This window comes from Photinus pyralis, unplaced genomic scaffold (genome assembly GCF_008802855.1).
Source record: "Photinus pyralis isolate 1611_PpyrPB1 unplaced genomic scaffold, Ppyr1.3 Ppyr1.4_LG2, whole genome shotgun sequence".
NCBI classification, from domain to species: domain Eukaryota; kingdom Metazoa; phylum Arthropoda; class Insecta; order Coleoptera; family Lampyridae; genus Photinus; species Photinus pyralis.
In genome coordinates this window covers 14,845,125-14,867,907 of record NW_022170403.1, presented here as the reverse complement: position 1 = coordinate 14,867,907, position 22,783 = coordinate 14,845,125, and the positions used below count along the sequence as shown (strand labels likewise).

General features: G+C 35.2%; 5 protein-coding genes across 7 annotated transcripts; 2 read left to right on the top strand and 3 right to left on the bottom strand.

Annotated features, from left to right (window-relative positions):
- Positions 1 to 6,026: 6,026 nt before the first annotated feature.
- LOC116163051 (zinc finger protein 2 homolog) lies at positions 6,027 to 8,905 on the bottom strand. 3 transcript variants are annotated; one of them, XM_031476890.1, is made up of 6 exons: positions 7,881 to 8,644; positions 7,669 to 7,768; positions 7,366 to 7,620; positions 7,171 to 7,320; positions 6,994 to 7,121; positions 6,027 to 6,680 (listed from the first exon to the last, which is right to left on the bottom strand). In XM_031476890.1, exons 2-6 carry the CDS (start codon positions 7,696 to 7,698, stop codon positions 6,101 to 6,103), a joined length of 1,143 nt encoding a protein of 380 aa, XP_031332750.1. In that variant the 5' UTR covers positions 7,699 to 7,768; positions 7,881 to 8,644; the 3' UTR covers positions 6,027 to 6,100. The 3 variants fall into 3 exon arrangements, with proteins under 3 accessions (XP_031332750.1, XP_031332751.1, XP_031332749.1); XM_031476891.1 differs by lacking the exon at positions 7,881 to 8,644 and having other exon boundaries at positions 7,366 to 7,543; positions 7,596 to 7,620; positions 7,669 to 7,783; XM_031476889.1 differs by having other exon boundaries at positions 7,669 to 8,905.
- A 2,104-nt stretch (positions 8,906 to 11,009) lies between these two features.
- On the top strand, positions 11,010 to 14,024 carry LOC116163050 (alpha-aminoadipic semialdehyde dehydrogenase). The gene is made up of 8 exons (XM_031476888.1): positions 11,010 to 11,243; positions 11,345 to 11,561; positions 11,624 to 11,841; positions 11,886 to 12,101; positions 12,155 to 12,334; positions 12,576 to 12,758; positions 12,810 to 13,016; positions 13,737 to 14,024. Exons 1-8 carry the CDS (start codon positions 11,064 to 11,066, stop codon positions 13,947 to 13,949), a joined length of 1,614 nt encoding a protein of 537 aa, XP_031332748.1. The 5' UTR covers positions 11,010 to 11,063; the 3' UTR covers positions 13,950 to 14,024.
- On the bottom strand, positions 13,735 to 14,842 carry LOC116163052 (methyltransferase-like protein 5). The gene is made up of 4 exons (XM_031476892.1): positions 14,672 to 14,842; positions 14,402 to 14,619; positions 14,211 to 14,351; positions 13,735 to 14,164 (listed from the first exon to the last, which is right to left on the bottom strand). Exons 1-4 carry the CDS (start codon positions 14,804 to 14,806, stop codon positions 14,008 to 14,010), a joined length of 651 nt encoding a protein of 216 aa, XP_031332752.1. The 5' UTR covers positions 14,807 to 14,842; the 3' UTR covers positions 13,735 to 14,007.
- Positions 14,789 to 15,596, bottom strand: LOC116163053 (SOSS complex subunit C). The gene is made up of 3 exons (XM_031476893.1): positions 15,381 to 15,596; positions 15,137 to 15,184; positions 14,789 to 15,086 (listed from the first exon to the last, which is right to left on the bottom strand). The coding sequence occupies exons 1-3, from the start codon at positions 15,409 to 15,411 to the stop codon at positions 14,815 to 14,817; spliced, it is 351 nt and encodes a 116-aa protein (XP_031332753.1). The 5' UTR covers positions 15,412 to 15,596; the 3' UTR covers positions 14,789 to 14,814.
- Positions 15,597 to 16,492: 896 nt separating this feature from the next.
- On the top strand, positions 16,493 to 19,664 carry LOC116163049. The gene is made up of 10 exons (XM_031476887.1): positions 16,493 to 16,673; positions 16,719 to 16,895; positions 16,944 to 17,216; positions 17,267 to 17,585; positions 17,636 to 17,835; positions 18,113 to 18,308; positions 18,367 to 18,549; positions 18,613 to 18,762; positions 19,330 to 19,380; positions 19,436 to 19,664. The coding sequence occupies exons 1-10, from the start codon at positions 16,572 to 16,574 to the stop codon at positions 19,492 to 19,494; spliced, it is 1,710 nt and encodes a 569-aa protein (XP_031332747.1). The 5' UTR covers positions 16,493 to 16,571; the 3' UTR covers positions 19,495 to 19,664.
- Positions 19,665 to 22,783: the final 3,119 nt, after the last annotated feature.

The following is a 22,783-nucleotide window of genomic DNA, read 5'->3' as shown; positions in this document are numbered from 1 at the left end:
GTTTGCGAAAAACCGTCTGAAAACGTGGTTTTTTTTGTTGAAAAAGGAACATTTTCACTCGCAAATAACTCTAATACTATTGACTTAGTGAAAAAACTCTAGAGAACAAAAGTTGCTTAGGATTACTCAATTTACCTATCAATTTTCGAACTTATTTTGAACGTATCTTTTTTTCCCCCCGAGAAGGGGTGGCATTCACCCCCCAAGTAAAAGCAACCCTGGGCTCAAGTTCACCTTTGAAGTAGAGGGTAAGAGGAACCTAAATCCAAATTTTGAAGCTAATCCGTCGAGGCGCGAAAAATTACACGGCAAAACGGTCATAATACTGGCCTATTAAGAATTTTTATGGGTCATTAAGAATCTTTGAGACTACTGTAATCACTGTTAGGTTTTCAAATACCTACCTCCAAAAGTTTCCAAGAGCCTTTTATGAGACTGATACAACCTGTAGTAGTCCTTAAGAGATCTTTGGAGACTTTAAAAGCGGCCAGGTCCCTCAATATCTTGCCGTGCAAAAGTACGAATCTGGTGCGCCTCTGAAATTCTAGTCAGAGAAGTACCGCACAGATACTCAATATGCAGGTAGCTTAGTGCGCAAACTATGAAAATGCAAACACAACAAATAATAATGATTATGATTACGAAGGATTACGAAGGGACGAAACATGTAAGATCAATTAGAGTTAGAAAATGTATTATCGATTAATTAATTAAAATCTATTCCAAAATTTAGAGACAATTATGGTTTGTTCGCGTCCATTATAAAGTTCTGACAAACTTGGCGACTTTTTGAGAACTTTATACAGAAAAGATAAAATTATAATTGCCGTCTAAACATTTTTGGGGGCATTAAAGGGATGGGTATACAGCCACAACAGCCTTTTAAAACTAAAATCGGTGTAATGTATTATTATCAATCATTGTAGGTAACCTATATATACTTATATAATTATTAAACTATATCCCAATCAAAGAATACTAGTTACTCTTTGTCTCAATGTAATATTTAAGACAATGTAATTTTTCTATAAAGACAGCTTTTTCCCTGCGTCTCCTTGTGCAGAGACAGAAATTGGCGGTGTGAAATAAAATTTTTACAATGGCTGCTAAGGTTGCAAATCATGGTTTAAAAGCTCAATTCTCAAATGGAAACGGTCACATTAAAATTATCTTGTTTCTGTTAAACATACAGATAGGTACGCCAATTCCACAGTGAGTCCTATAAGTAACTATGAGACATGTAAGTAGACTTTTACACTTTGTTTTACTTTTACTCTATCCACCTTAATACCTACCAATATGAAAACTGTTCATGTAGAAACACTAAAATATGTAATCGCCTTATATAGGTAAGTAAATTCGCCTGTTAAAATCGTAGGTATATGTTAAAAATTGCCACAACTGAAGACTGTATGGTGGTCTCTTTTTGTAACTGAGGCCTTATCACATATTGAAGTATTTTATTAATTAGATTTATTCAACTCACATTGGAAGTGGTCCAATATAAATTAACTATTTCTGTATGCAGGGTAGCTGTAGTAAGATATTAGAAGGTACTTACATACCTATACACATATAGGTGCTATACGTTTTGGTTAATCTTACCTACTTAGGTAAATGTTGTAAGTAGCAGAAATAGCGTATATAATATGTTGAATGTGTGCCTTGTGTGTGCTATTGTGAAGCACTGTTTTATAATTTTGTTTACCTACGGCTTAAACTACTACTACCTATCTTATGTAAAAAATATAACGATATGTACCTATTTTTTAAATTACATGTATCTGTATACGTACCTACATACCTATAACAATGAATATATAGACGAAATTTTTTAATAAGCATTTTTTATGTTACCTACCTAATGTACCTATCGCCCATTTCCCACCTGAAAGGAAATTTACCTACAAAAGTTGAAACTAGCAAGCAGCTGCAGGGCCGTCTTTACCGGGAGTGCAAGGGGTGCAGGGCACCCGGGCGCAGGGCCTTAAGGGATCGTGATACTACAAATTAATACATTTTTACAAATACGCAAAGGCGCATTCGGCATGTGTTATATCGCTTATACCGCTGAGTTACGATGTGCAAGGTAATTCAGCTGTTATTACGACTTTCAATTACTTTATGTTCTGAAAATATGTCGCATTCAGCAAAATAGTCTGTATCTGTAGCTAATGTTGACGTCGATCTTTGTTATTAATTGCATTTATATTATTTGATTATGATTACATTTGCGGAAACCACTTAAAAAAGATATTCTTCACTTCCAGTGACCGTAGCTGAAGGCGCAAGGTCGTTTTCCAAATTAAAATTAATTAAAAACTATTTACGGTCCACTATGACCCCAGAGAGGTTGACAAATTTGGCCATTATTAGCATAAAATCTGAAATTAATGCACGATATAATTAAAAACTTTGCCAATTCAAAAGCTCGAAATATTGTAACGTGATTTATAAATTCGGGTTCGATTTATATCAATATTTATTAAACAAAACTAAAACACTATAAAAACCGTACAATTTATATCGATTATTTATATCACACACTTCGCAATTTACATCAGATTTTCGCGCTCAATGTTTCATACGTACTCGATCTCGTTCGATAGTAGACTCCCCGGATGTTCGGTCCGCAACCATTTATACACGCAAGCAATGTAAGTCCAGAACATCCGCGTACATTCTCGAATATTCCTACACAAATCCCACTATCGCGCGCGTAGAAAATTCCAGAGCGCCAAAGGCGACGTCATGTCTGGAGCGTTTCCGTTACAATATTGACATTGATGTATGTACCACTTAATTAAATATAGTGTATTGACGTATTGCGATTTTTTCTTCTTTGAGTTGAGATTAATAAATAAATAAATGAAACCCAAACATCACATTGTATTTTTTTATTGATAGGGAGGCGCAGGCTGACCTTTTGCACCCCGGGGCAGAATATGCTTGAGACGGCCCTGTTACCACTATTGTACAAAAATCAGGTGCCAAATTCTTGACAGAACAGCTTCCTAGCTCAAACCAACTTTTGTTTGTGTTTAATACCTACTTATAATTATTATTACCAATAATTCATTCATTTATTAGTCAAGCAACGTTGCTCCTGGTTAGTATTTGAATGGGCAACGCGTTTTTTTGCTCATGCATTTTATTTGCTTTTGCCTTTTATTAGAGGGCGATAACCATCAAAATTTCGTTCAAATTGCTCCATAAATAAGGAAGTTGAGTTTTGTGCATGCGCATACGCGATTTATTGCGCATGCCTTTTAATTACTATTGTTAGAGGGAGTAAGTTGTACTATTTGTTTAAATCCGTGTGGTAGGCGGGAAAAGTCTGAGAGTATATTAACCGAAATTTTTATGCAAATCGATGCATTTTGAAAAAATTGCTAGGTTTTGTACTATTTTAAATTTCGTTTCTTAGGCTATAACAGCATACAATTATTAACCTTTTCAATTAGACCGGGGGGCAGCGTACATATAGTAACCATAGTAGGTATTATTATGATAGTAACTAAACCATAAGCGACAAAATATTAGACAATACGTAGGCTAAAAGTATGTTGAAAACTAGAAATAAAATCACTCGTCTGCCAGTCGTAAGTGGCAGCATTAACATGGGGCGGCGCTGAATATAAAGTGACTTCTTTAGGTGATCAACTAAATTACTAAACTATAAGGGTCACGGAAAAGATTTATATAAAGAAATACCATTTTTCCCATAAGTAGTTTTCAAATATGCTATGGCAGACGATTTCAAGTGAAGCGTTGGCGGCCACAGACACCCTTCATTGTAAGGAAAAACACCCCTGAACTAAACCATGAGGACCGTATAAAAATTATACATAAAAGTTCCTCTTTTTGTCACTATACCTACTTAAAATATATCCTGGCAGACGATATTAAGTGTAGCTTTAACAGTGGCAGACGAAGTTAAAAAGTTTAGGTATAGTATATCCCAGCGAGTACGAGCGTGTGCATAACCAACAGAGATAGCGATAGGATACTGACTACCGAGATCCTTCAAACCATTTGATTCTAAACTTCACATTCACATAGTTCCAATCACTTCAATCAGACGGATTGTAGGTCAGACATTTTTCGGTGGCATTCACCCAAATTGCTATGAACTAAACCATGGTTAGTTATTAGTTATGGTTTATAGTTACTATGTACGCTGCCCTTAGACCATATAGTACATGGACTGCTAAATGTAACTAAAATATAGTCAAGGACATCGCCTGGGTATGTGAGTTTCAGGGTAAACGAGTCTGTCCGAAGTTGTCCGATTAGGCACGATTTGAGACTGTCAACCTATAAATTAACAAACGTCAATTAATTAATCGCCTAGATATGGCAAAAAAAGCAAACCTGTTCTTATTTGTGGACGTATAGAATATAATCAAGAATATTTATTTCATACTCTCCGGTAGATGTTCGATTACACCATCATTTTGAGTCCGGTAGGTGAGTTATTACAGCATCAGAGCCGGTAAGTGTCGCTAAGCAACACTTACCTTACCGGACTGTTACTTGTTTACATCAAATTCTACATCTTCACACAATTAATTAAAAACCCCAACATAAATTTGGCTGTAATTCTTTATTTCAAACATTAACATTGATTGTAATGAAACAATTTGTATTGCCCTCAACACTAACGCCTGGGTTATTACTGGATGTCGAGTTAGTAATGTTTGATTCCTTCTGCTGTAGAACTTCAATGAAATTTTCGCCGCCTTGTATCAGTTGTATCATACGGGCAATCTTAACTTTTCCTTCTACCGAGCCTTCGATGTATTTTTCTGCCGTCGATGAGCTTTTCCATGCCCCATGACGCTTTAACACCGAAACCCAGGCAAAAAAATTCAAAAACTTACTGCATCCAAACAGTATGCCAACATGACGTTTTCCTCTACTTGTTTCGCCCCATGTTCGTTCCTCAATTGGCAAAACACTTAGTACTCTTTTTCATACCTTGCGGCCGACTTCTTAGGAACCAACTTTTCGGTTGCTTCATGAGATTTCGACAGGATTGTATCGGGAACAGTGGAACATCCCACAACGTTTATAGCGTCAATTTTTCAGTGAAAAAAATTCAATGTCCACAAACTACAAACTATAGCAATGGCCGTTGCCAAAGAAACAAGGTAATGCGAATTTTACAATATAATGAAATTTTGTAATCTTTGAAATGAAATAATGATACAAAACAGACTTACAGTATGAAATAAAATACGTTACGATATACGTCCGGTAGTACTTGTAACAGTACTCGTTTAAGACATTCTTGACTCGGCTCCTGACGTCGCCTCGTCCATAATGTCTAACTCGTACTGTTACAAGTAACCTACCGGACTTATAACGTAAATAACTATTAAAGCTTCCCGTACTACGCGGTTACAATAAAAGCTACTCTTTACGCGATCCGAGTGGTGGAGTTTACCCTGAGATTCACATACCCACGACTACAGTGCCCTCTATCCGTGACCACCCATTTTGTATTGAAAGCATAGGGCTAATAGCAATCCATGTACTATATGGTCTAAGACGCTGCCTCCTGGTCTAAATGTCAAATTTAGACAATCTATATGTCACAGCTGTTACCATAGCAACAAAGATTAATTTTGTTTAATGAAAATCGTCCAGGCTAACTCCTACATGTCTATGGGGAAAGTTATGGGAAAGAAAAAAGTTCTTGTGGTTGGATTTGTCGACAGATAAACTAAAGGCATTATTTTCACGTCTACAGACGGTCAATCCTTTTTTATGAATAAAAGCAATGTGAATATTGCCAAAAAACGGAATAATATACTTAGAGTATAAATCACTATAATAAAAATTGTAAATGGATTTTTTTGAAAAGCATCATCCATAATTAACGGGACAGTGTAATGTAACAATGAAAAGAACCAGAACGTTAAGGAAGATCGATAAATGATTGTTATAGGCACTTTATTGTTATTGTACCCAATTAAATGCATTGAATTCAGATAAATTTATTGATAGAATAAAACCAAAACAATAATTCAGTCTTTAATATACAGTCCTATTTATTAAAAAGTAGACACATACATACATAGTACGTACATTATTTTTACGCCACAGAAATACAACTGTGCCTTGTCAAGCCTCGTTTAGAAGTGAACTTTTTACCACACAATTTACAGTCATGCATAATCCGTTGTCCATGAATTGCAATGTGTTCTTTTAACCCATCAGACCTAATAAATGACTTTTTGCAAAAATTGCACTGATAAGGTCTAACACCAGTGTGGCATCGAATATGGACACTTAACATATATCTATCAACAAATTTTTTATCACAATAAGAACAAGTGTGCTTCTTTTCCTTTGTATGTACTCTACGCAAGTGATCATTCAAATTGCGATTACTTTTAAATGTTTTCGAACACACCTCACATACACACATGTCATTAGCATGTGTAGACATATGAACATAAATTGCAGAAGCAGTCCGACCAGCATAATCACATAATTTACAAGGATATAGACGCTCATCACTGTGTGATTTCATGTGCACTCTCATCGCAGTTTGAGAAGAAAACCTCTTTCCACAGACTTCACAGATGTGATCTTTTATATCAGTGTGAACAGTTATGGTATGTTGTGCGAGAGCAGCATTTGAATTAAAACGTCCGCCACACTGTGTACACCTAAAATTTTAATTAAAGTTACATGTACAGTTCCAGAGATTAAATGAGAGCGAAATAAGTAAACTCTACAGCATAGATTTACAACATACCATTACTTTGTGCATGCTAGTTTCCTAAAAGCGAAGTCTACTTTATTCTAATGTTCGCTCTTCTCTCTCAACTGAACTCCTCTGAAATGCCATGATGTCCACATTCAAAAAACAAATCAACTTTCGAAACTATGCATGGACAAAGCATGTACATGGCAGTTACATTGGTTACCTATGTTGCAGACTTTAATTTCATTGCTCAGAAACTATTTGTAAAAGCATACCGAAACCGATCTGAGTGTTTCACTAAATGTAAATTCATGCTACTCTTCAAGATCAATTTTCCACAATGAGGACAAGGTGTACGATGATTTTTATCATGCTCAACCAACTGCTCCCTTGTAGCATAGACCTGAAACAGGCTTGTACAATGTAAAGCATGACCAAATGCACATGTTTACATCAGAACATTTGTCACATTGAAAAACCGGTTCTCCATTATGAGTTATTTGATGGTCCAAATATTGAAAACAATTATCAAATTCAATAAAACAAATATGACATTGGTACACATTTTCAGTTGTAATTAGATCTTCTTTAATTGAAAACTCCTGTAATTATAATTGTAGACGAGCACACTTTAAACGCACACTCACAATAAATTCACTCTCCAAATACTCTTCCTCGGAATCAGAATCAGACTTGTCCTTATAAATAACTGCAGTATCTGAGAGAGGGCTTTCAATTTCAATGTCTTCATCTTTTGTTGATATTTCCTCAATATCTTTAATCGTCGCTTTAATGAGTACCTCATTTGATTTATGGCACATATTTCTAAAAATTTCCCACTGTGTTACATAATGAATGCAAGATGCACAAATATTACTTGATATATTATCATCTCGTGTTATCTAAAACATCGGAAATGTATCGACAAGGGGATGAGCCAAGTTACTTACATTTATCGAGACACATTCATTAACTTTCATAGCTAAATCTTGAATTTCGCTTTCCCAAATTGAACACACTTCTTCCTCTGTTCCTTCAAATAAACATAGCCTACAAATGTTCATCTTACAATTTTGTATAGGAAGAAGAACAAGAGGTATATATTGCAACTTATCGATATTTAAACCTTATAAAATTAAATTTTAAATCTGTAATAACACACTAAAATAGAACATTTGTGCTACTCCTCGAAAAAGAAAACAAGATCCTCAGTTCCCCAAGAAACAGATTTATCCTAAAAAAATACATAAACCACAACAAAAACTCTGTGCCCAGCTGCAATTCTGCTGTGGTTGGTAGTGTAGGCATCGTACCTAATACACCGCCTAATTGCTAATGCTTAAATAGCCGCATTCGTTTATTCGTTACTTAACCATTCATGTCTGTTATATACATTGAAAATGGTTAAATAAGATCAAACTTCTTTATAAATAAAATTGTTTTCTAAAAGATTTGTGTTCTATAATGGGAAACAAGATAAAGGGAAAACTTTTCAACGATTTAAGAAAGCGTATAAAGGTGGGTTCATGCTTCGCGTCATTGGTTATACAGTGTGCTCCCGTTTATACGTTTCCGTTTGTCCGTTAGCCAATCAGAAGACAGTAAATTTTTAAATTGGACGTCGTCCGTTTAGTATCCTTCTATCACCAAATACCAGGAATCGATGTTTGTGGGTGAAGCACTTCCTGTGTTCATGCTTTGACAGGATGCGATGTGGTCTCCTCCTTCGCCCGAAAAGGAAAAAATTCGGGTTTTAAGGCATGGTTTTCCTGTGCAATGCTACTGAAGGTTTTGCACAGCTCGGCAGAGGCGATTTAGAGTGGTTTAATTGCCGAAAAAAGCGAAGCCTTCGTGGTAGTCCTGCACAGAAATGTGTCAGTGTGGGGTAGTTGTGGCAACGGCGACGATTGAAAAAATGTTGCATTGATCTCCTTTTTTCCCCTAAAATGTAGTATTGTTCAAGATACATTTTTACTTTTACGGTGTATCAAATAATTTAAAATAGATACTCTTTTTATTTTAATTCGGTTGTATGATCTTTGCGCATACGAATTTCAAGGATCCGGTGTCTAACATTCGTCTACGAAAACGTTCGCGTATTAAAGTTTTAATCGGGAGTAAATACACAAGAGCTTGATTTTTAATCGGATAATTTTATTTTTACAGAGATTTTTACACGAAAGTTTTGTTACAACTGAAAAAACTAGAATTATGTGCTTTTGATCGAGTTTTTTCTAGGAGGCAACAAAAATTTGAGTGAATTAAAAATAAAATTATCCTGATTTAAAACCAAGATCGAGTGTATTTTAGGGAGATTAATAAAAGACAGTCAATTTTACAACCACTATATGTCTTACGCATTCCTACGCCGATAAAAAGCTACCTAGCGTTTAATCGCTGATAAAAAAGTTACCTAGCTTTTAATCAGGTAAAAAATCATCTGATGCCTTAAGTAAAAAAACTAAAAAATTTACGCGCCAAATTTAAACTATATGCAGTTAGTTTGGATCATCTGGTATTTGTTTGGTTTTTTAACTGTTCTAGCTTCAAACTTTATAATAATTATAGCTACAAAGGTAATTAAGTCACATAAAGTTTTTATGGCACTAAAAAGGGTCTAATCTAATCAGAGCCCTTTCGGTGTGGGTTGACTAGCTACCCCTTGGGGTGCTGCTAAGCAGCTACAGCACAGCGGGAGACTAGAAAGTCCAATCATAATTTTAAATAATCCGTAAATGACGCACCTATACTTAGCAGTACCCAAAGGGTTAGGTTAGGCTACCTGCTCTGAAAGGAGTCAGAGTATACCCCTGAGTGCCATAAAAATTTCATGTGACTTAAGTACTTACTTACCTAATACCTTTTTGGTAATTATGCAAGTTTGGAGCCAAAACACTGAAAAAAATGAAATATATATAAAAATTGGGTAATCCTCGGCTAAATGTATAAGCAACATCTAGGTACTAGGCTTATTTGTGCCCCAGAGTAGTCGACTCCTAATATTCTAAACGTGTTTCACAACCATGGAGCTTAGTAAAATGGTCCAGTCATTTTAGCACGCCACACTTTCGGGGGTTCCAGGGGTAGATGAGTGTGGCACCACGTTGAAGATCATATGGTGCCAAATTTCATAGCTTTACTCAAGTGCGGACTTTTTCTCTAATCTCCAACCCTACTTAATTATTACATGTGTTACATACAAAAGGAAGTACTTAGTGTTCGAAATCAGACACTGTCAATGGGTACCACAAATGTAGTTGCTGTAACTACTTGCTACGCTACGTTTGTATTAGATGAGGCATGGTGAAAACCAGCGTGCCGGCTGTGAATTTCACTTAAAAAATGTTTGATCACTGAATAATATTATACGAGCATATAAAGAGTGCGATTATGACACGAGGTGAAGTTTGCGAGCCAAAGGCGAGTGTTGTAATTTCTTCCGAGTGTCATAATCGCCTTTATATGCAAGTAAAGAATCTTTATTCAATGGTTTAATACAACGAAAACAGACACACGCATGGGTATGATTAACCGAACTAATGGGTGGTATCAAACTGAGATATTTAACCCGACTCGACTGTCTATAATCGACCCATCAAAATCCAGGGTACTACCCCAGGGGGTTAAGGATCGTGGCATTTCAAATTAGTAGCTATATTATTACACTATGTACCTATATACCAATATAATACAACTGATGCCGTAGTGTAAGTACACTATGCTGATGCACAACTGAATTGTTTCAAAAAAGGTTTGTAAATTCCTCAATCATCTGCCACCTTGGCTTCAATCGTCGCCGCCTATACAAATGGGGCACAATTTAGACGCAAACTTTGTTCATGATCGTCAACCTTCATTCTTAGCACTAAGTAAGTGGGTTCGTTTTCTCTAGAAAGAAGCAAAGATCGGCGAGATTTTTAATCATCAACTGCATGTACCCTGCTACGATTATAATGGTGAAACCTAGGGTAAAACCCAAAGTGAATATTAAACTCCCAATATATGGTTTAACCTACCATCTTCAAAAAGAATACCCCAGTGAAAGATTTTTCATTCACGTATTTCGCGCTGTGGGTGCACTCATGTATTGGTACTTAATGGTAAATAGATATACCAATATATATATGATATCTCAGTACAAATATAAGTATAGCACCCTGTGTATGAAAGGTCGTTGCTACAAGCGGACGATATGTGCATATAGTTTCAATAAAGTGGTACACTTATGAAGAGAACTGATAATTATTGATAGATATATTTATCAATTTGCACGTCATAGAATTTTACGGTCTGATAACATACTATCAGTTTGGTTGCTAACGCGCATTAAGTAACATCGTTTCCAATGTCCTTATTTCGATGCAAGCATATACTGTCTGCATATAACACCCTAATTGCTTCCAGAGGAATGGCTTCCGCAAGTAACTATCTCATTAACGATCCAAAGTACTCATTTCTCAAAGATCTGGGTTTAAAACCTGTCAATTACGGTGTATACGATGGAACGTGGAAAGGATCAGGACCGGTAAATATCTTTTTTTTTTTCTGTTTTCAACACTTTGGATTAAAGATCTAAAGCTAAACCACCTCAATCTTACCACAATAACATTCGCATATATTGTCTAGGTCGTTCAATCAGTATGTCCAAGTAACGGCCGTGTGATTGCCGATGTAAATCAAGGTACCATACAAGATTACGAATCGTGCGTAAAAGAATCGGAAAAGGCTTGGAATGTGTGGGCAGACTTACCCGCCCCGAAACGGGGTGAAATTGTTAGACAAATCGGCGACGCAATTAGGCAGCAACTATTGCCCTTAGGACAGCTGGTTTCTTTAGAAATGGGTAAGTACTTCATTACCTAAATGTCTAGAATTGTTCATAATTATATCTAAAACCATTTTTAGGAAAAATTTTGCCCGAAGGAATCGGTGAAGTGCAAGAATTTATCGATATTTGCGACTATGCCGTTGGACTTTCGCGTACGTTCGCTGGAGCAATTTACCCTTCTGAAAGACCGGGGCATGTTCTTCTAGAGAAATGGAACCCACTTGGGATCGTTGGTGTGATAACAGCTTTCAATTTCCCAATGGCGGTGTATGGATGGAATAGTGCTCTTGCAATGGTACTATATGAAAACTTGTACACTCTTTTCAGTTTTTTTTTCAGGTGTGTGGTGATACTTTAATATGGAAGAGTGCCGAAACAACACCTTTAATTTCAGTGGCTACCACAAACATTATTTCCAAGGTGCTGGAAAAAAATAATCTTCCGGGTGCTATTTCATCTCTATGCTGCGGCGGTAGTGATATTGGGAAAGCATTAGCAGCAGACAATAGAATTAAGTTGTTGTCTTTTACTGGTAGTACTAAAGTCGGTCAGCAGGTAAGCTGCTCAGACACTTCTATTACATGAAAATGACCTAACGTGTCATTTAGGTTGGTGTGGAAGTCCAAAAAAGGTTTGGGAAACATTTGCTGGAACTTGGAGGAAACAACGCAATTATTGTGGCAGATGATGCAGATATAAATATGGCTGTTCAAGCTAGTCTATTCGCTTGCGTCGGAACAGCGGGACAACGTTGCACCACCACAAGAAGGCTAATTTTACACAAATCGGTAAGAACATTTAGGTACTTAGATAATCAATCACTTTCAATCTAAACCCAAAAACCTGCTGGTTATGGGTGCTTAGTAACTGCGATGTGTTCTCTCAAAAGTACAATAAAAAAATATTTGACAAAAATCCTCTAATGCACCTCACGTGTCACAATGAGCTCTTTCGAGCAGACGGTATCAGGTTCGCTAGAAGTCAAATAACTATTCAAGTTTTATATGAGTATTTATGTGTTCCCTTTAGGTGTATGACGAATTCCTCACCAAACTGAAAAAAGCGTATCATCAAGTAATTGATCGAGTGGGAGATCCGCTGGATGAAGGAGTGTTAGTTGGGCCCTTACACAACGAACTTGCCGTACAAAAATATCAAAGCACAATTTCCGAAATTTCAAGACAAGGAGGAACGATCGAATTCGGTGGCAAAGTATGAGTCACATGTTATTGAAACAATATTAACTAGATTTAATTTTTTTAGAAAATAGACAGACCTGGATATTTTGTGGAGCCAACAATTGTTACTGGATTAAAACATGACAACAAATTAGTACACGAAGAATGCTTTGCACCCATTGTGTATGTATTAAAAGCAGAAAATGTGCAGGAAGGCATTTCATGGAACAATGAAGTTTCCCAAGGATTATCTTCTAGTATATTTACTCAGAGTATTGGAAACATTTTTGAGGTAAGATTTGACTGTGGTATATTCTGCATCAGAGAGATACTTGCAAAAAAAATAGATATACCTAAGAGCTGCTATGATAGTCAAACATACTCTACCGACCCCTTATCCAAATACCAATGAGATTGTAGCTTAGGTACATACAGAGTGCCCCAATCTGGGGCCTATCTGGGTAAATTTTGTATTATTGAAGATAGATATGGATAAAACGCCAATTAAAAAAAAATGAGGGAAACTTTAATATGAATTACTTATTTCAATAGGTAAATCTTTTGACCTGAAATTAATAATGGTGGTTACTGGCATGTGAATAACAACCTTCTTTTATTAAATGGATGAGCCTCGGGATGAGCATCATATATTTCATTTTTATGCAATTAAAGAATTTTTTATTCTTCTTCGACATCAATTTAATATGTAATTAATTTTGCGTATGCTGTTTTATACTATCCTTCAGTTATCTTTGATCATCAAAAAAATAAAAGTAAAAATTCAATAGTTAACTGTTCCCATTTAATAAAAATGAGAAATAGAGACGCATGTGCAGACCAACTCACACAGACACCTCGTAGATATATAGCACATTGGTGTTATACATGTTGAAAATCTCAAGTGAACAATATGTTGTAGCCAATCACCTGAGTTCGGGTACTTTACCACTTCTTTAGAAAGCACATTTTCTCATAGTGAATCTTACCTATTTTACATAATTTTTTGTTGTAGTGGATAGGACCTAAGGGTTCAGATTGTGGTGTAGTCAATGTAAATATTCCAACATCAGGAGCTGAAATCGGTGGTGCATTTGGAGGTGAAAAACACACCGGAGGCGGACGGGAATCTGGAAGTGACGCATGGAAACAATATATGAGACGCTCTACAATAACCATAAACCATTCCAAGAATTTACCGCTGGCGCAAGGAATCAAATTTGAATAATTATATTTATTACAACAAATTGTGTTCGTTGATTTTTATACAATTTAAAATAAAAAAATCATGGATTTTTCGATACTTGAAATCTAAAAAAATCAACTTCTATGTCAACCGAATCTTTTTTGTGGAATTTGTATGTGGTTGGCAAATCATACCTTAACTGAGCCAACACCTCTGCCTTAACATCGTTTGCTTTTGCAAACTTTAACACATGTGCCCTAAAAAATTTGTTTCAAATAACATAATTACAGTAAAGCTATTAACCTTGTCGAACTTTTATGTAGGGAGTAAATCACATTGTTAGAAAGAGCAAACCCCTTTTTAAGGAAATCCATATCGATTCCGGCATTATGTTTTGTTCCGAACGGTGGGTTCATAATAACAGTGTCAAACATTTTAAACCAACTAAAACTAGACATTTCAAACACAGAATACATTAACTACATGTTAAATACCGTGACACAAATGAATTGCTCGTTATATCACATTGAACGATGTCAATATTTGAAAATTCTTGGTCATTAATATTATTTTGACATATTTGAATTGCATTTGCATCAATTTCGAAACCAATCACCAAACCTGCATTCAAAGCAGCAGTTCCTAATGTCAGACCACCGCAACCGCTCCCTAAGTCTGCAATAAGTTTACTATCTATATCACCATAATGTGCCTAGAAAATATCTCTAATTTGAAAACTAATGAGACATAAAGCAAAACTTCACCTGAATCGTATGTAGCATATGTGAAGCTAAGTGCGAAGGGGTAACATACTGCTCCAAGAGTAGTTTAGGATTATCAAAACCATCAATTTGTTGTAAAAGTTCTTCAAGATGTCTCAACTTCATACAAGGCCACATTGTACTAATTATTTCGTCTCAAAACGAGGAATAACAGGTAAAACACAGTTTCCAAATGAAGAATCTTGTGATATAAAATATCCCATCGACTGTGCATTTGCCTGTTGAAGAGCAGCACGTTGCATCGAACTTATGGCGTTAGTGTGTCCGTCAGGGCTGGTTGAATTAGTTGAGGCAACAGCTGGTGTTGTGGGTGGATTTAAAGATGAAGCAACTCCTTGCTTAAGAAGAATCTGCTTTTTTAAGTATAAATCCTCCAAAATTTTGCGGTTTGCTATTTCTGCAATAGATGAAGTGTGAAGGTAAAGAAATTATTTTGTTATATTTTACCTCTTTGAGTATTAGGTTGTGAAAAAGCCATCAAAGGAGGTCTCAAATCTGTAAAACTTAAAATGTGTGTGTGTGTGTAGAGAACATACATACATCCTTAGACTATGAATCTAAGCATACATCAAATAAACAAAATTATAAATGAGGTTAAGAGTGATAAGTAGGAAAATTGATCCAAAAGAAATAATCACACAGAATTAGCAATTTCTATACTAATACACCTCCCAATTAGAAAAAATCTCACCAGAATGTCCTAAAACGTGATATTTTTCCATGAGATTTACGGCGTCTTCTGATCAAAATTATTGTGATTCTGTAGATGAATAAATTTCATATAGGACAACACACCCATGTTTTTGTTGGTCCAACTCCGATTACGTTAATGATTAGTCGCCTCTTACGACATGCAGTGTTTCTGCAGTCGTCTCTGCACAAGCAAAAGATTTAAGCTTCAAACCATTCAATCTGAATGTTTACTCGACCATTATTTTTAATCTTGTTTAAGTTTAATATCATTTAATTTGGTTTTTATAGGTTAGAGGTTAAGATATTAGTATATTTAGTTATTGTGCTTTCTTAGATTAGTAATTGTCCTATAATTGGAATTTTATTCTGTTGGGCAATAAATCATATTATTATCATTATTATTATTATATAACGTACTTGAAACTCATATGAGTCATATGACCTTTCTTGTCAATTTGAATTTTTTGCAGAGTAGGTAATTATTGGCGATAATTAATTTACTGCTTATTGATTAAGGACCGTAAAGGTAAATCAATACCTATTATCACCTATTGCAGTTTGCAACTTTCTTATTGTGACAATTTAATTTGTCGAAATATGACCGTTGGAAGTTCGCAGCAAGATAGATAAGATGATCATTGAAATATAAGACCAAGGATCAAGAAAGACACTATTATAACAAAAGGTCTATCAGAATTTATAATGCTTCTAGGAAGGAACATAGAAAGCACTGGGAGGTGTTTTTTTTTAGAAAATCCTTCAAAAGCTCTCAAATTCAAAAGAAACGTCCATTATTAAATGTCAATACCTACTAATTCACAAGATTGGGCTTATTTCGAATAGTTTCTGGAACTTTTGCCTCATTCATGATGAATTGAATTATTTAAAATTATGTTTGACGTTTGCATGTACCACGGGCATAACCTGATGTTTATACTCTCGGGCCTGACGGGTCTCGAGCTTTTTAATTCGTCGTCATCAAGAATATAAACATCATTTTTATGCCCTTAATATACATAAATAACTGCACAGATTTGGATTGCTGTATGATTTGTATGTGAAAAGCCCCGTATGAAAATTAATTTATTTTATGAGAGTAGCACCTCGGATATGAAAAACTCTTTTCCAAGGTAAACAAAACCGTTAAATTTTGAATATTTGTGAACAAAATCGACGGCACGGCAGTGAAATGGAAGAGAAAAATACTAAAGAAAGTATTTTCAAAGCAGTAGAAGATTTAAAAAAATATCTAGCAAATTACCCCTTTCACCCAAAAGAGTTAATACTGGACGTAAGTTGTTCTGTTATATTATTTAAAACGATAAACCACTTTTAGGATATAGCGGCTTTCATTTTCAAGATAGTAGACAAAACCAAAGATTATTGCGATGCTACTTCCCTACCAAAGCAAGAATATTATAATTTGGCAGTGGTTGTAATGCATTACTTTGTCACATATGATTTCTTTAAATCGGTCTCTATAGAACACAAAAATGAAAAAGACGTTCTAATGGTAGCTCGTCCGCAACTACTTCTGTATATTTACTTAATCGACTTGTAGGAGGTGAATGGTTGCATATCTAAGGAACTTATTAGTATATCACAAAATGCACGTACATTGAAAAGCAACGGTAATGTTGGTAGCTTTATAAATCTGATGGACACATGCTTAGACAAAGCAGAAGACATTGATATTTCGAAAGGTGTCCCCAATGCCTTAGATAGTTTAAATGCATCAAGTGGAACTATTGAGGAGATCCTTTCATTTGCACTATCAATAGGTCAAGTGGGATACAATGACGATAACAAAATAATAACTGCAGCATGCCGAACAGTTTGTATTGTGCACCAATTCCGTACACATTCACTGATCTTTTTTATTAGGTATTGAACAGTGTTGATCAACTCAAAGTGGAAATTAACAAACAAGAACATAATTTGGATATGTTCAACTTAATGACTGAAATGTATACCAGTGCATTATGCTCACTAGAAGCAAAAGTGAACGTGGCTGTTTTGAATTTGTGTTTAAGGATATTCTCAAACTATCAAGACCTTGTAGAAGATCTTTATAGTGCATGTGTGAACTATAACTCAAATTCTTCAAAAAGATTAGATGATTTGATAACTGATTTTGATCTCCACATGGATCGAATATTTCAAATTGCCCTATTTTCATTAGCATGTTCCAGTATTAATAAACGTATGATCATTTCACTCAAATGAATTTGTGACGCAAAGGGCATCTTTTAGGAACGCTAGATTTACAGATTTTAGTCTTACATTTACTGTTCTTGGAGAAAGAATTAGTTCCATCTTTTGTTTCTATGACTACAAACCATGCTCCTCATAGGAGGAAATATGCCAATATTTTTAAAAAGTACTGGATCGTTCAAATGAAGAAGCTTCGACGTATTGTACATAATATCATAGAACCTGAAGCTTACTGCAAGGTTAGTGTGTTGATGTAACAATGTATTAAGTGTTAATAATAGATTAATCTATGTTTTTCTTAAGATGCGAGCGACTTCCCGAATAAGATCGTGCCAATGTTGAACGAAAAGTCTTTTTGTTCAACATTGACACTATATTATCCCGGAAGTGACTCACATCTTTAGAAAATCATAAATTGTAGACCGGGATCAAGTGTTCTGTGACCAGCAATCTTTCCTGGCAAGAGGTTTAATAGTTATTTACTGGTCAAAGTATTGATTTTAAATAATTTTTCAGATCATTTATGAAGCATTAACATTGAATGCTGAGAAAATGTGGGAGCATATATCTGCAGGAATTCTTCTTGACAAAGCTATGATAGATCCCTTTCTGTTGTATACCAAAGAATTAGGCACAATGATAAAAACTTCCTTACATTTGTTAAACGAATTAAAAGATGATGCTTTAATTAAATTGGGAGTAATTCATAAGGGTAGGACTACTGCATCTTATCACTTTTGGTTTTATGTGGATTATTATTTGCTCTGTAGTTTTACACGAATTAGTGATGGCAAAAAATTGTTTTTTGGACAAAACATCAAGTTTTACAACTGAAGAAGTTAATTTCAAGTTGTTTAAGCGTTGCAAAGTTTTGTTGGGAGCGGTAAAAGACTTATGGGTTTGTCTGAAGGGAGATTTCAAAGACATATTGAATGACACTTCCAGCGAAGTTGGTAAGAAATATGACTTGTTTGGTATCATTCATTCAAAGTAACAGTTGATTTTTATACTTACAGATTCAAACAGTACCATTGATAGTCAACATCAGACTTATATAACAGACAATGTGGTACCAGAAATGAAGAACAACAAAGAGCACATAAATAGCAGAGTTACTTTTGCTGTAACTCCAGTTTCTATTACCTTTTCTAAAGAAAGATATAGCAGTAAGTTTCAAAGAATCAAACACTTGGTTGAGGTACACACCAAAAGTTAACAAAAACAGAAGAGCAAAACTTTTGATTTGGCATCAAATAAATTGCACCTCCAGAGTGTTTACGGTTTTATGTTTTGAGTCATAACTAGAGAGCGGATTTATAAGCGTATAAAATTTTAAAAAAAGCGCTTAGAAAAGCACAACAAAATTAGAAAAAAGTTTTATTTTCATGCAAAAAAGCATGTTTCATGACATGAGTAATATATCCGTCCGTTGCGCATAAAATAATATTGCAGTGAAGTGCATTCTGCTTAATCCACTTTTTTTAATCGTTAATTAATGGGAAAAAAAACCACATTACGTTGTAAATTGGATAAAAAGCTTTAAAAAGGCATAAACATTAATTGCCGAAAAAAGCAAAATAAGCATAACAAAGTTTTACCAGACGATTTCAAATATCAAAACTAGATGATTACTTTCAACAATTCCGACATGCTTACAGTATTCACAAAAAGCATAAAGCCTAGAAATCCGCTCTCTAGTCATAACATTTGTTTGATATTTTTACATCTTTCAGGGGACTACTCGTTTAGGAACAAAACTCTGCTCCACAAAAGTTATTCTAAATGTAACTATTTTAGATAACTGTTTAACGAACATATGTGTCTAAGACTTATTTTTAGGTTCGATTGACAATATGTTGCACGAATTAAGAAAAAGTTTCATGATGCCAAGTGAATAGATGTGGAAAATAATAACTCACCATTTTTATATAAATATGTTTATCTAATGTTATGTACTTAATTCGCTATTGTTTTCTTTGGTATGTAAAAACACCCTGGAACCATCAGGTTTTATTAATTGCGTATTATGATAGTTGTGATTTTTACATTGTAATTAAACATCCGGTATATAACCAACTCATAAATAAATTTATTTCAAATCAAAAATTTAAATTACACTTTCTGAAAAACAAGTCCTGCAGTACTACAACAGGTGCGCTAACTGCTAACTAATAGCGCTTTCGTCAACGTAAAATACACGAAGACAAACTATGGAGAACACCATTTGCAGAATCTCACACGTACCGCCCTCACAAAGTCACTACACATCTCTACATAATATACAGATTATGCAACCTACCCCTATTTGGAAATGGTAATGGTTTCAAATTCTCAGAGCCACATGCTGTCTCATGGCCAATTGCACCGTCAAAATTAAGTATTCCTTAAAGTTAAGCATAACTTAAACACCATAGCAACGATTGTCTTAATAATCGTTGTCATAAATTTTAAGTTCGACTTAACTTTAAGCAAGGCTTAATTTTGTTGGTGCAACTGGGCATCATTTCTTTATAGAGACAGCTTCACATAGTAAAATTTCTTTGCAATAAGCTAGGAAGTTGGTGATTGATGAACTGGTAATGCAGTGTTAAATTGCGTGAATCTGCATCTCTCCTCAAATTCTATTTTTTTTTTAATTCCAGTACATTTGGAAAGACTAGATATAATTGCTGTGTGCATACCTACATTTTTTAACTTCTAAGACGTCTGCCACTATTAAAGCTACACGTATCGTCTGCCAGGATATATTTTAAAGCAGTGACAAAAAGAGGAATTTTGTATGTATAATTTTTATACGGTCCTCATGGTTTAGTTCAGGCAAAGAATACTTAATAATAAGAAGTACAACGGAATAGGTTTGGTTGAAATAGTTATCTGTTAAATGTGTTGCCTAACCACATGAAATATTATTAATTAATCAACCTCCATGGCTATGCCTTGCAATGGCCTTGCAGGTTCCTATTTGCAATGTTGCCATATGCCATAACATCATGCATCTTTATTTAATATTATTTTGCAAATCGACCTTTGAACTCCTCATTATTTTCATACATAATTTAATTTTATACGTAGCAAGATTAAGTATTGTTTGCTATGTACATAGGGAAATTTACTACTGCATATTGAAAAAGGATTACTGTTATAATTTCGGCATTCGGTATGATTGTATTTCCTCTATGGAATTAACACAATGGAAAATATAAACCACCCCCCACACTTTACCAGGCACCAGGAATCCGGATCAAACAAAATCTCGATGTCGTCGATCTGTCTCTCTGTTGTGTTATTTTGCATAAAGCCAAATCATTTTAAAGTTTCCGCGGCGAAATTATTGAATCGATGAAGATTTTGCTCTACCAGTGATCTGAACCCAAAGTTTTGTGGTACCTAGGTACCTACTAGATTTGATTCAGCGCTTGCTATTTGAAATTTTAAAGTAATGGGACGCTAGCGTTAACCATAGCCCCCCCGAATGTCAAGATTTTTTTGCAACATTCATAATCGGGATAAATGAACTCCTGTAGAGATTCTTGCGCATTCTTTCTTTAGCCAGACATTCAAAATGGTGGTTAACAGACCCCCAAATTCTTTTTGTTTAGCATGGTCGGGTAAATCAAAAAGTTGCACATTGTTGCATCCGAACAATGCACAGTAAGCCATCGCGAAATTTTAATACTAAAAACTAATACAAAAATCCGATATACTAACTGATACCCAACCATCCTCGAGATTGTGTTTGGGCTGTAACTTTTGGACCCGATGGTCTACGTAGCTGAAAAACAGTAGTTCTTATTTAAGAACATGTTACATGTGTTATGTGTACCATTTTTCAAAGCGATTGGACGTTTCTAAACAAAGATATCGTGTATGTACACGGAGAGACAGACAGTAATACAAATTATAAACGATCTCGAAGAAAGTATGGACGTAGAAAACGCACCTATTCCTTGATCGTGCTGTACAATTACATTTTGTTTCACTGACCAAGTAGAAAAAGGTCGCAGCATTGAATTGGACAGATATAAATTCAATAGTCCTCACCTAGGTGCAAACTATACCTAAATGACGACTGACGAGTAATCGCGCCTTCGATGTATGACAAGGCAACTTCTTTGTAAATGCCTTTGGTAATGAGTTTAAAAAAATTATTAATTGTTGTCAAATTGCAATATTTTGTGTTTGTGTTTTCACTTCGTCGTTAGCGTTAGCGCCCTTGAATAAGGAATCTTTCTTATTCTGATATCAAATAATTATTACGATTTGCTTATCCGATCGCAGCGCTAAAAGAAATCGGATTTTTACAAAACATCAAACATGTTATAATTATAGGGGATTGGCGGTATCAAATATTGATCGTATATCGATTGAGGGCAGATGTAAAGAAGTGCAAAGCAGAGTTTATGTAAATAGTAAATAATGGGAGTAAGTATTTATAGGACAGCAATAATATAATTAAAGAATTAAACAGGTGGCAGGTCATATTTTTTATTTATAGAATGATCGCACTGAAAGGCGATAACCGGGGAAGTGCGAGACAATTAGTTGTTGTTAGTTTGATACGCATTGCTTTGAGTAACCCGACTCTCGCCCACACAGCGTTGAATTTATGGAGAGTATCTTTGGCAACACCGCGATGAATAATGTTACCGTTTTGCTGCAGGTACCTATAATCTCGCCAACTTTACGGTACATTTTAATTATTCAACTCAGTTACTAGAGGGCCAGAGTATCGCCCTCCCAGCACTGAGTAAATTCAAACTATTTCACAATTTAATGATACGCTGCATCTCTTATTATTAGTTACTCTTTGGTTCAGGGGTGTTGGAGGGCGTCTTTCGCTACCAACGCTGCACTTGAAATCGTCTGCCATAGCATATTTGAAAACTATGGAAAAAATGGGATTTCTTGATACAAATCTTTTTCGTGACCCTTATAGTTTGGTAATTTAGTTGATCACCTAAAGAAGTCACCTATTCAGCGCCGCCCCAAGTTAATGCTGCCACTTACGACTGGCAGACAAGTGATGTTATTATTAGATTTCAATGTACTTTCAGCCTGTATTGTCGAATTTTTTGTCGCTTATGGTTTAGTTACTATGTACGCTGCCTCCCGGTCAATAAGGACAGTTGTCCTGAAACTTTCATCAAAAATAATCAAAGCATAGTTAGTATAGGTTATAAATTGGAT